The sequence below is a fragment of the Python bivittatus genome, unplaced genomic scaffold (assembly GCF_059951505.1).
Source record: "Python bivittatus isolate LINGU-HERP-01145 unplaced genomic scaffold, Pbiv_v1 ctg000060_np1212, whole genome shotgun sequence".
NCBI classification, from domain to species: Eukaryota; Metazoa; Chordata; class Lepidosauria; order Squamata; family Pythonidae; genus Python; species Python bivittatus.
This window is the reverse complement of record NW_028277044.1, coordinates 9,471,383-9,484,033: the sequence shown is the minus strand read 5'-3', so window position 1 is coordinate 9,484,033 and position 12,651 is coordinate 9,471,383. Positions and strand designations below refer to the sequence as shown.

Here is a 12,651-nt window from a genome sequence, read left to right as displayed (position 1 = left end):
TGCATTCAAGTATGGGTTTACCCCCACCCCAACCCCAGTGCCATAGAAGGTACAGCGTCATTGCCCAGTATGGCTGTAGCTTATTAATACTGTGTTTGGTGGTTTGAGCTGTAAGCTTCTGTGGTCCTACCACAGCTCACGGCTGAAATGATCACTGGGTCTTCTTCAGTTGATTACTCACTGGATGTTTTAATGCTGACAGTTTGTTGACAACCGTCTGAATTAAAACTGTTAAGGGTGCAAGTGCTTTCTTAATACTGTGAGCAGGACAGAACCTGCTCTCGTTAGCAGCACATCCACATATTTGATATGGACCTTTTTACCTCAGGGTCAGGTATTTCTCCGATGTATTTTGACAAGGATCCAGTCCTCTGCTTCACCCTGAGGTGTTTCAGTCCACTGAGTGTCCAAGGGGTTACACACAGCTACTACCTGCGTGTAAAACAGCGATCAACCCTATTTTGTGCCATTTTTAGAGGGGTCCTCACAAGACCTCACATTTCACCAGCCTATGTGACCAGCTCGCTCAGATCTAATGGGGTCCAGCTTACACTTTTTTTTCCCCAGTGTCTTCACTAATTTCGCTCAGTAAAGCCCTAAGGTTGCATTATGAATTCCAACCTATCCAATTTACTAATGAACTGTTAATTTTATATTCGACTTTTTCTACCGGAACTCAAAGGACTCCTCCATTTTTTCCCCACAAGAAGCCCGGGGGGTCGGCTGGGTTAAAAAGGAGCGCGCGACTAGCCCAGAGGCGCCCAGCGAATGCGCACGTCTTGGGCCTGGGTCTCCCCGCTCCTCGTCCTTTCCCAGCCGACACGCCAGGCCTCCGAGGTCCTTCCTAAACGACGGAAGCGACCACCAACCTCGCCCCACCAGCTAACAAACGGCGTTAATCTCGCGTTATTTCCAGTGAGGCGAAGCCGAGCGCGGTGAGTCTGAAGCGAGGGGGAGCCACGAAAGCAGGAAAGGCGGGAAGAGCAGCGGTTAGCCCAGAAATTACTAAACAGCTCGCCCTTTAAGAAAGCCTTTCCTTTCTCGTTGGGACAACGCAAGAGCGAATCGGGCTGCAGCTTCCCTCTCGCGCTGTAACTTGAGTGGTTGTCCGGTTTTGCCATCAGCCGGGCACGGTTAAAACTCCCTCGCTAGCCTAGGGCGTTCGTGACGCAGACACGCCCGCTGGCTGGGATTATTGATGCAGCTCTGTTGCCATTGGCTGAAGCGGCGGCGCGTGCGTCCGGAGGGAAGGGAAGCCTGCGCCCTTTTCCTTGCCTCAGGAGCGTCACTTTCTAAGAGCCGTTACGTCACCTCCAGCTGCGCGGCCCCTTCTTCCTTCCCGTGTCGCGTGCGTGGCTGGTCTCCCCTTTAACCTCTCTTTCCCTTTCCCCCGTTTTCAACATGGCGGCAGTGGCTGGAGAAGAGCAATTCCCGTTCCAAGGGCTTCTACCCAAGAAGGAGACCGGAGCTACCTCCTTCCTCTCCCGGTACCCGGAATACGATGGACGGGGAGTTCTCTTGGCCATTTTAGACACCGGCGTGGACCCCGGCGCGCCGGGCATGCAGGTGAGATGCCTCTGGAGACCTCCCCAGCCTTAAATTGTATTTTTGTCCCTCCTGTCTCTCTTCTTCCTGCAACCTCATGCTTTGGGCTGAGTACGATGAACTCGATGTACGATGTAAGAGAGGTTTGTTTTTCATAGCATTTCCTCCCGCTGTTAGTCTTCAGTTGCCAGGTCGCCTGACACCAGGCCACTTAGGTTTAGCTCAGGGAAACGCTAGGTTGGAGAAGATGCAAGAGTTGGGAAAGCCGAGTGTCCCTTTAGGTGTAAAACAGGAATTAAGGGACTGATTTCTGTAGGAGAAGCTCAGGGAGAGAGCTTTCGCCAACCCAAAAGGGAATTGCTTATTGGGATAGGAGATACCACCTAAATCATATTGTCTTTTTCACTTCTTGTCATCTCATGATTTTGGGTCAGACAAATTTGGAATGGTGGGGATTTTTTATAATCATTTGTGGCATCTAAGGGCTTCTTTAAAATCCTCCTTTAAGAAATTGAAACAGCAGAAGGTTATTGTATTAGTCTATAAAATACTTTTTAAAATGTGAACATATAAAAAAAAACTTTGCTGGAACCAATCAGCATCTTATTTTCCGTATGGCCATGACAGCAGCTTCTAGCTATAATGGGCAGGGTGGCAACTAAAGAAACTTGTATTCTCTGTGTATATTAGTTTTGAAGCAGGTAAAGTAAAAATAACCTCAAGAGGAGCTTGAAGTCAGGTGACTAAATGGATATATCCATGTAGTTTTTGACAACACTGGAAGTAATTTGCTGCTGAGATTTTTTCAGACTTCCCAGTTTACTGTGCAGTTATAGGATTCCTTAGTGGTCTTCCACCTAAGTACTAATGGTGACATGAAGAATAAGACTTTTTTCCCTACAAACCTAAAATATATGAAAATATTTTTTCCATTTAGTATACGTTGTAAGAATTCAGTGATACCTTAAAAGGTATAGCTTGTAGAACTGTACAAGGCATTTGAAAGGAAAGCCCTAATAGAACATGTCTCTTAAGTGTTAAAGTAGTTGCATCTTTGTAAGGCTTGTATATATATATATATACCTGCACACTTATTTGTCCTAGTGGAATTTTTCTCTGTGCACGAACAGCTGTGCAAACCTTGCAAAAATTGGCCCTTCAATGTTTCAAAGAGGGGTTTTGTTTACATTAACACATGTTGTGAGAAAACTCTTTAACTCATTAAAAGTGTCACAAACATCTTTGTAAGTTAGTAAGATTGTTACTATAATTTATGATATAGGATACCTTTGACCTTTTTAAAACTGTATCTATTATACATGTAATACGGTTATTGAATGAAGTTCCTTCATCTGTACAAAATTCAATTAAGTAATAAATGGGGTCCTCTTAAAACTTTGGCTGAAGTTGCAAGCAGGATTGTGAAAACTGAGGGATGTCAAATTTCAGAACAAAACAAAGAGTCAGGTATATTATTAAAATGTCTTACGTAGTTGCTGGAATTAATTCCTCACAGATGGGAGGGGAAGAAAAGCCCAAACTAGTTCTGCTGTGCCAAAGATTATGCAACATTCTGTAACTATAATTGTGTTTACTGTGTTTGAACATATTTAATAGTTATTTCTTAATTAGAGTTAAATTATATGGCAGTGCTTCAATTCATAATAAGCAGGGAGAGGAAGGAGTATAAACTATGAGCATGTTACCTGTTAAATGCTCCTTGCTCTTGTCAAATCAAATTAAAAACAATTAGCCAGGCAGCAGCATAGCTTTTTAAACTGAGATTTCTGAGTGGCTTGGATGTAACTAACAGGATACAAAATTGTGGCTATAGACTTTTAACTTAGTAATTACCATTTCTCCAGTCCTAACGCAATCAGAATCTTTCCTTTGTGAGGGAAAAGATTTTGAAAACTTTGCAAAGTGTTCTTGCACTTTAAAAAGATGTACTTTTTCAATAAGCTTTTATGAAAGGTGCTGCTGCTGGATGTAAGAGTTAGGCCTATCATTATACTAATTAAATTAAAAGCTATTTAAGGTGACTTGGTTGATCTCATAAATTTAGAGCAATAAAGACATGTAATATGCTCTGAATCTTCTAGAGATGCCGTGCATCTGAATATAACTAAAACAAATGTTAAAAATTGAATGCAATTTACTAAAGCAGTATTCTCTAGGCTTTTGAAGACTAACAGAAGACACACTTTTTGAAAGTGAAGAACATGTATGGCTGTTTGTTTGCTTTTTTAAAAGAGGAAATTTAAAAGGTTATTGAAATAAGAGAGCCAATGTTGGATTGTCACCACAGAGACAAAGTTTCAAATTGAACTTGTGCCATAAAAGCTCACAGGACGACTTTAGGACAGTTACTCTTAACCCAACCTATCTCATAGCGCTGTGGTTGTGAGAAAGAGGAAATGGTACGTATACCACTCTGAGCAATTGAACAAAAGGCAGAACATAAATTTAACAAATACATACAAATGAAAATAAAGCATGTGTTGATAATTTATATTTAATACATTGATGGAATATATGCATTTATATTTTTCATCATTGTCTAGAAAGTTTGGTAAAGGTGGAAAGCCATCAGTTTATTTTGATATTTATTGTACTGTAGTTACGTTTATAATGGGTGTGTGTATGTGTGTGGAAGACTTCAGGGCCTTTCCACTTAAAAAGCCATATTCTCTTCCATTGATTTTTTTTAACTGTTTCAGTATGGCATCTGAGGAGAGAGATGTGAACATCTCATCTTCATGTGTTGATAATATTTACATTTAATGCAGTAATTAATAGAATATATGCATTTATATTTTTCATCATTGTCTAGAAAGTTTGATAAAGGTGGAAAGTCATCAACTTATTTTGATATTTAGTTATGTGTGGATCCAAATCACACAAAAAGCATTTTCTTGGATCTTTGGACACTGTTGTGAAATCTTTTTAACTTGCTTGAAGAAGAATAGTGTTCCCTAGAATATAACTTAAGAAGTGCTGAACTAAAAGACAGAATTAGAGCCAGACATCCTAGAGAGTGAAGTCAAGTGGGCCTTAGGAAGCATTGCTAACAACAAAGCTAGTGGAGATGACAGTATTCCAGCTGAGTTATTTAAAATACTAAAAGATGATGGTGTTAAAGTGCTGCACTCAATATGCCAGCAAGTTTGGAAAACGCAACAGTGGCCACGGGATTGGAAAAGGTCAGTTTATGTTCCAATTCCAAAGAAGGGCAATGCCGAAGAATGCTCAAACTATTGCACAATTGCACTCATTTCACATGCTAGCAAGGTTATGCTCAAAATCCTACAAGCTAGGCTTCAGCAATACATGAACCGAGAACTACCGGATGTACAAGCTGGGTTTCGAAGAGGCAGAGGAACTAGAGATCAAATCGCCAACATTCGCTGGATCATGGAGAAACCACGAGAGTTCCAGAAAAATATCTACTTCTGCTTCATTGACTATGCAAAAGCCTTTGATTGTGTGGATCACAACAAACTGTGGCAAATTCTTAAAAGATGGGAGTACCAGACCACCTTACCTGTCTCCTGAGAAATCATTATGCGGGCCAAGAAGCAACAGTTAGAACCGGTCATGGAACAACCGATTGGTTCAAAATAGGGAAAGGTATACGACAAGGCTGTATACTGTCACCCTGCTTATTTAACCTATATGCAGAGTACATCATGAGAAATGCCAGGCTGGAAGAATCACAAGCCGGAATTAAGATTGCAGGGAGAATCATCAACAACCTCAGATATGCAGACGATACCACTCTAATGGCAGAAAGTGAAGAAGAACTAAAGAGCCTCTTGATGAGGGTGAAAGAGGAGAGTGCAAAAGCTGGCTTGAAACTCAACATTAAAAAAACTAAGATCATGGCATCTGGATCCATCAATTCCTGGCAAATAGAAGGGATAGAAATGGAAGCAGTAACAGACTTCATTTATTTGGGCTCCAAGATCACCGCAGACGGAGACTGCAGCCATGAAATTAAAAGACGCTTGCTCCTTGGGAGGAAAGCTATGGCAAGCCTAGATAGCATATTAAAAAGCAGAGACGTCACTTTGCCGACAAAGATCCGCATAGTCAAAGCTATGGTTTTTCCAGTAGTAATGTATGGCTGTGAGAGCTGGACCATAAAGAAGGCGGAGCACCGAAGAATTGATGCCTTTGAACTGTGGTGCTGGAGAAGACTCTTGAGAGTCCCCTGGACTGCTAGGAGGTCAAACCAGTCAATCTTAAAGGAAATCAACCCTGATTGCTCATTGGAAGGATCGATAATGAAGCTCAAGCTCAGATACTTTGGTCACCTAATGCGAAGAGAGATCTCTTTGGAGAAGACCCTGATGCTGGGAAAGATTGAAGGCAAAAGGAGAAGAGGACGGCAGAGGATGAGATGGTTAGATAGCATCACTGAAGCAATGAGGATGAAACTGAGCAAACTCAGGGAGGCAGTGAAGGACAGGAAGGCCTGGCGCAATATGGTTCATGGGGTCACAAAGAGTCGGACACGGCTTAACAACTAAACAACAACAACAACTGTTTTGTTATGTTTCATAATATTTAATAATTCAGAATAGTGGTCCTAAATTTGTATTTTGCAAATAAAACCCAAAATGAAATATTTTAAAGTATTATGTACTTGTTATGCTTTTGAAAAGCACAATTATTATGCAAAGGAATTCACAATGTAAATTTTGTTGGAAAACAATTTCCCAAGAAAAGTTGGGGAGTAAAAGTTAATTGAGAGCCAGTTTGGTCCAATAGTTAAGGTACTGGACTAGGAGTTGGAAAACCTGAGTTCTGGTCCTACCTTAGTCATGGAAACTAATTGGATGACTGATGACTTTGAGCCAGTCACTTTGTCTCAGCTCTAGGAAGAAGGCAATGGCAAATCGCTTGTACAAATGTTGCCAAGAAAACTAAATGGGCTTGTCCCTGTACTTGCCAGGAGTCAAGACTGACTTGAAGGCACACACACACAAAAGCCCTTCATTGTTGCCATCCTAAAAAATAAAACTTTAAATCCAATCCATTATTTGGACTGAGTTTGGTTAGCTCTGCTTTTGCCTTAGTCTGCATCTTGTTACATATGAGATCTGTTAAGCTGATTAGAGTCCAGTGAGCAAGCAGCATACAGATTGTTGTAATAAATAACATAAATTAATAATAAGCTATATTAAACTTGACATGAAAGCAATTATTTTATTTAGCTTTGAATTAAGGCAGTTGCTATTTTGCTTTGATGGTTGAGCTGCTTTTAAAATGAATTTTGCATCATTGTTTTATCCTGGCCGATGAAGATCTACCCCTGCTTTGTCATATCCTTCCAGCTGACCTCCCATACTGCTTTCTTTGTGACAGTATCCAGTTTAGCTACTGCTTCTTACATAATTTCACTTCCTATTCCAACCCACACTCTAATAGGATGCATATTTATCTCCAGCTATGTGAGGTCCTACTTTACTGGGTGTTACCTTTAATTATTATGTTTGTGTTTCAAACTCCCCAGTATGCACATGTTACGGCCAACATCAGAACAATTTGTTTTAAATAGCACAGATTGTCATGACTAGAGAGGGCTGTCTTGACAGTTGTACCAGAATTCTGGGATTCTCTGTTGTGGGAACCTCATTGTCATCCACAATTTTCTGCAAATTAGTACAGACCTTTTTCAGAAAGTTTTGGACAGGGAATAAATTAAATACAGGTAGTCCTCAGATTATGATGGCAATTGGGATCAGAATTGCGGTGCTAAATGACATGGTTGTAAAGTGCAACATCACATGACAGTGTCACTTAGCGACAGCAATTCTGGCAGTCCCGGTTGCTATTGTTAAGCAAGAACTGCGTGGTCCTCACGTGACTGCAACTTCCGATTTCCTGCCGGCTTCCCCATTGACTTTGCTTGTGGGAAGCTGGCAGGGAACTTCGGAAATTGTGATCACATGACTGCAGCTTGCTGTGATGGCCAGAACTCTGAGGACCCATTGTAAGTCCCCCTCATTCAGCACCATTGCAGGTTTGAATAGTTGCTGAACGAGTGGTCATAACACAAGGACTACCTGTATTAACAAGTAGTTGTCAACTGCTAGGAAACTCTGCAAGAAAAACTGCTTCTTTAGAGTTGCGATGTTGTATATGAGTGTTCTTATTTGTTCTGAGTCTCTTTTTTTTAAATCCAGATCACTGCACAGCCCAATTAATTATATTTGTTGCTGATTCGTGGAATTTGCTTCTATTGAATATATGCTTATCTTGCTGTTTTAATGTGTACTGCTAATCTGAACTTTATGGATTTTGTTATATGTTGTGAATCAGCTTGGTTTTAGAAAAGGCAGAATAACATTTATTCAAATAAATAAATTAGGTGGTGTCTGCTCTAACAGACAGATAGCTTCATTCCAAGCCATGTAGCAGTTTTATTATGTGTCAAGTGTAGAATATTCATGGATCAATCATGCTTTTATATTATTATTATTTATTATCTTTAGATCACAACTGATGGAAAACCCAAGATAGTTGACATAATTGATACAACTGGCAGTGGTGATGTAAATACTTCAACTGTTACAGAACCAAAAGATGGAGAAATTACTGGTCTTTCAGGAAGAATTTTAAAGGTAACAGTATTGGGATTAAATTATAGTGTCCTCTTTTTAAAAAAAACTCAAGGTACCATCCAGTTGTTTATGCATTAAAATGACATGTTATGAGAAGTGACCTTGAGTCTATTAAAAAACTTAATTGTGTTCGAATTTATCTTCACTTAAGTGGTAATGTCTAAGAGACAAGAGAAATTTTAATATTTACCACAAATATTTGTATGTTAAACGCATGCTCCATAGTAATATGTTTACAGTCTTGTGATGTTATTAGTTTTATAGCTTTGGATTTGCGGGCAAAAAGGTTTTTCTCAACTAGGTATACCAAGGCTGTTATCTGCAGCCTCAGTCATATACATACCATATTTTGCTAATGAAGATAAATATTCTAGGGCTTTTTATGTGAGGAGCTTACATTTGTTAAGTACAAGTAGAAGATGTCAGAAAGGGGAGAACAACTCAGATATCTCTTTACATATGGACTGAAAACTTGGTATTGCTTATTTCTGCAATTTATCCATTCCTCCCAAGGGTGAAAGAAAGAATGCTGAATGTAGTGATGTTTACTTGTGAGTATATATGCATGGAAATCAGTTGTGGCCAAGGTTAACAGTTTTATTATAAATAGTATCTATAATCATTTGAGGTATACAAAGCAAATGCAATTTATGTTTTCATTTCCTTTCCTTTTTTAGATTCCAGCAGACTGGATAAATCCTTCAGGAAAATATCACATTGGCTTAAAAAATGGTTATGACTTCTATCCTAAAGCACTTAAGGAGAGAATACAAGTATTATCTCATTTTATACTCTTTATCTTAACTTAGATTATATTTTAAGTAATACTGAACTACAAAAAAGAAAGGAATACATTTAGGTTATTGTGAATTTCTAATTCTGCTATACTTTCATTGTTCTTCACCCTCTAGCAAACTGTATTTTAGTTTCCTCTACTCAAGATTTCTGATTTACAAGACTCACAAAAACCATAATTTGCTGCTTGAGCAATAACTGCAAATTACAGTTATTCTCAGCATAGAAATAATTTGTAAATAAATAGGAGGAGATGGGAGTATGTAAGCAAGGGACAGTGTAAAACATTACCATTTTTTTTTTCTTAAATGAGACTTTGAAAACTCTGCTTTGCAACTTCTGCTATAGAAGCTGGAGAAAAGGCTGTGGTTTCCCATAGTGCTTTTGCTAATGTTGGAATAAATTAGGAGCCTGGATTTTTCAGGAGTATTTTGCTTCCTTTGAAGAAGCATGGTTCAGTGGTTCCTTTCAAAAGGGAATAAAAGAATTCCAATTTGCATTTCCCTCCCATTACCATCTTTTTGTGTGTGCACATTGACCAGCTGACCATGTAATATTGGATAGCCACCTGACGACTGCAAGGAGAATTTTAAAAGTAGTGTTGTGACTTCTCACACTGTCAGCGAGAGCATGTGGGGATGGTTCTGAAGTAAAGTTACTACAAAGATCGACAATGACCTTCCTTTCTCTTCTCAATTTCAGAAGCAGCTCTGATACTAATATCTGTTGTTTGATGTGTTTGAGTTTACTTTTGTTCCCTTTGAATTAAGATAGAACACTGAAACTTCTTTTGAGCAGTAACCCTTACAACAGAGTTTTAAGTGTTCTAGGAGTTGTTTTCTGCTTGTCTGTATCGGTAAAGTGTTATAATATTGAAAGATGCATGTAAACAGCAAGATTGAGACTGGTAGTTTCAACCTTTTTCATCTGAAGTATATTTAATTTGTTGTGGTATGAAGCAATATTAGTACAGAGTGTTGAGATATATATATATAAAAATCTGTGTTACTTTTTTTCTTTTTGGCAGAAAGAACGCAAGGAAAAACTTTGGGATCCTGTCCACAGATTAGTACTAGCAGAAGCCTGTAGGAAACAAGAAGAGTTTGAAGCTGCGCAAACCACTCCATCGCAGGTTTTTATATTAGTATCTATTTTGGGGAGAAAAAGCTTCTTTTTCATGATAAAATGAAGCTGTTTAAATGTTTAAAATAATCACGTATTACTAGCAAGACCCACGTATTGAACATTACGTTTGCATAACGTAATTGCAAATGCCAGACACGTATAAAAACAATCTGTAGGCTGGTTTCATGTTATAAATGTATTCCTTAAAATTAAATCACAACTTAAAATAATTTATTATAATTAGGTCATAAGCACTAGGTAGTTTCAAATTTTTGTTTGAAGGGTTAAAAATTAATTATGAATAAACATGTAGTAACTGATGTAGATTAGTAAATGAACGGCAGTATCATTTTTTTGTGATTTTTTTTTTTTCCCTTGCTATGAACTGCATCTTGGTCCAGTTTTGCCTGGGTCATGATTACAACCTTTACCAGTTACATAATCAGCACATAAATTATATAAATTATCACCTCTATTGGTATGCCCAAGGATAAATTTTACTAGGGATCTTTTAGGTATATTCGGGTTAACTTTCTAAATGCCATTGAACATTTGGAATTGCCTTATATCATGAGCAGTGTGAGCACCCTTGTTCTAGACAACTCTGCATTGGAATTTTAATAGTTTAAAATTGCAGGCACATAAAACATTATTTTAACGTTAATTTGTTTCCTCTAGAGTCATCATAATTACAGAATATGCTCTGTAAAAGCACTGGCTATAACTAGGCTCAGATTCAAAGTGTCTTCAGTGCCTGTAGGGTAGTAACTTTTAATTATTCAAAGCATTTATATCATTTTCTACAGCTGAAAAAAGCTGCTAGAATTACTTACAGATTAATAAAAAAGACAGTCCCTGCCCCCAGGGTTGTAATTAAAAATGACATCAGCCAAAATAAAAATATATAGGTGGAAAGAAGGGGCATAATCATATATTACTGCTTAATTTGCCTCCTGACCTTTAGAAAGTCTATGAAGATTTGGTTATTTCGTCAAGCCTTGGGGCCAAGGCTGCTGGGATTATCTTTCCAGATGGCAAATCAGTTTTATTTGAGTCTTGAATCTTAATTCCCATTTTTATATGATTGTTTTACAAGGTACCTTTAATTTTAATCTTGATTATCTGTTTTTAATCCAAATTATGGATTTGGGGAGATTGATATAGTACCACTCAGAATTGATTGATTGGAGCAGCCTAAAAGCCCTGTTAAGAAATAAATGTGGATATTACAATAACCATCTGCATTGCAGCTGAAAGTTCTAGATCTTGTTATCCCAATTAATATACACTAAAAGTCTTAAAGAAAATACTTCAAATATGAGTTATATCTAAGTAGTTAAAATATCTAATTCAATTTTTCATTAATAACCATAAAAAAGACAAGATTAAGCAAAGATAGCTTCTGCACAAGGCACGTAGTGTATGTGCCATAGCAGTAAATGCTGTGTATTTTCTTAACTGGGTCCAGTAACTACAAAGCAGTATATACTTGCATAGCCATGACAGACTTCTAACTGTATGTAAGCTTGTTGTTAGTGAGCAGATGGTTTCAGGCAGCTGGGATGAAGATTGAAATGAAGATCCCAGTTGATGCAGATAAGTAATGGATGAACCGCTATAACTTTTATTGCAGTGAGAGAGGAGCATATCCTTCTTTTTCTCTGTAGGAGGGCATCTACTTTAGCATACTTCTTCACAAGACACACTCTCTTCCAGGAAAACAAACTAATGAAGGAAGAGTTTCAGAGTCAAGTGGAATTGCTAAACTCTTTTGAGAAAAAATACAATGATCCTGGCCCTGTGTATGACTGCTTGGTGTGGCATGATGGTGAAACTTGGAGGTAATTTTTTTCTTTATATTAAAATACAGATTCATTTTAATTAGACCATAGCTGTATAAAAAAAGTTAAAGGAAAAAGTAAGCATAGTGTAACTTTCATGTTTACTGTAATAGACTTGTTGCTATAGTATCTGGCAACTAAGTGCTAGATGGCATTTTGTCTATGGACTCCGATGAATGAGGCAGAACTAAGAAAATGCCTTTCAGAAGGATGCTATTGTCATCTGTTTCTGGGAGTTTCAGTCCTCTAGCAAGATGAACAAATAGAATGCAGGTCCTCTCTTCTTACATAGGACTTCTAAGAAGTGAAGTAGCAGTAGGCTTGCCTGTATTCAGATTTTTTTTTAAAAATGATCTACCATCACTGCATACCCTTGCAACAGAACAGAAAGCATAGTGATCCAAAAGTATTTGTTGTTGTAAGCTGCCCAGAATCATGTATTTGAGATTGGGGAGGGGGGGAACACATATAAATTGAAATAGAAAATACATAAATGTTGTTCTAAGCCAGATATAAAGGAGAGTGACAGAAGATGCAGACGGATATGGATATTTTGCTTGGAACCAGAATGCCTTGAACCAGAATGCCATTACCATGATAAAGACTTTCCATTTGGTCCTTCTGTTGTTGTTTTCATATTTATAAAAATTGGTAACAGCTGCTTGCTATTCGGAAGCAAGTGAGCCATTTGTGTTTCACCTTCCTTTCCTGCTCTC

At 38.2% G+C, this 12,651-nt stretch overlaps 1 protein-coding gene across 3 annotated transcripts in view; it reads left to right on the top strand.

The window, feature by feature from the left end:
- Window positions 1-1,271: 1,271 nt before the first annotated feature.
- TPP2 (tripeptidyl peptidase 2) overlaps window positions 1,272-12,651 on the top strand; it is a 48,932-nt gene continuing 37,552 nt past the window's right edge. For 2 of the 3 annotated variants that reach the window (XM_007424061.4, XM_007424060.4), the window contains exons 1-5: window positions 1,276-1,566; window positions 8,046-8,174; window positions 8,852-8,947; window positions 9,997-10,101; window positions 11,811-11,935. In XM_007424061.4, the coding sequence (XP_007424123.2) occupies window positions 1,402-1,566; window positions 8,046-8,174; window positions 8,852-8,947; window positions 9,997-10,101; window positions 11,811-11,935 (620 nt within the window). In that variant the 5' untranslated portion in view covers window positions 1,276-1,401. Of the gene's footprint in view, window positions 1,567-8,045; window positions 8,175-8,851; window positions 8,948-9,996; window positions 10,102-11,810; window positions 11,936-12,651 lie in introns of all 3 variants that reach the window. The other variant, XM_007424062.4, reaches the window with a different exon arrangement.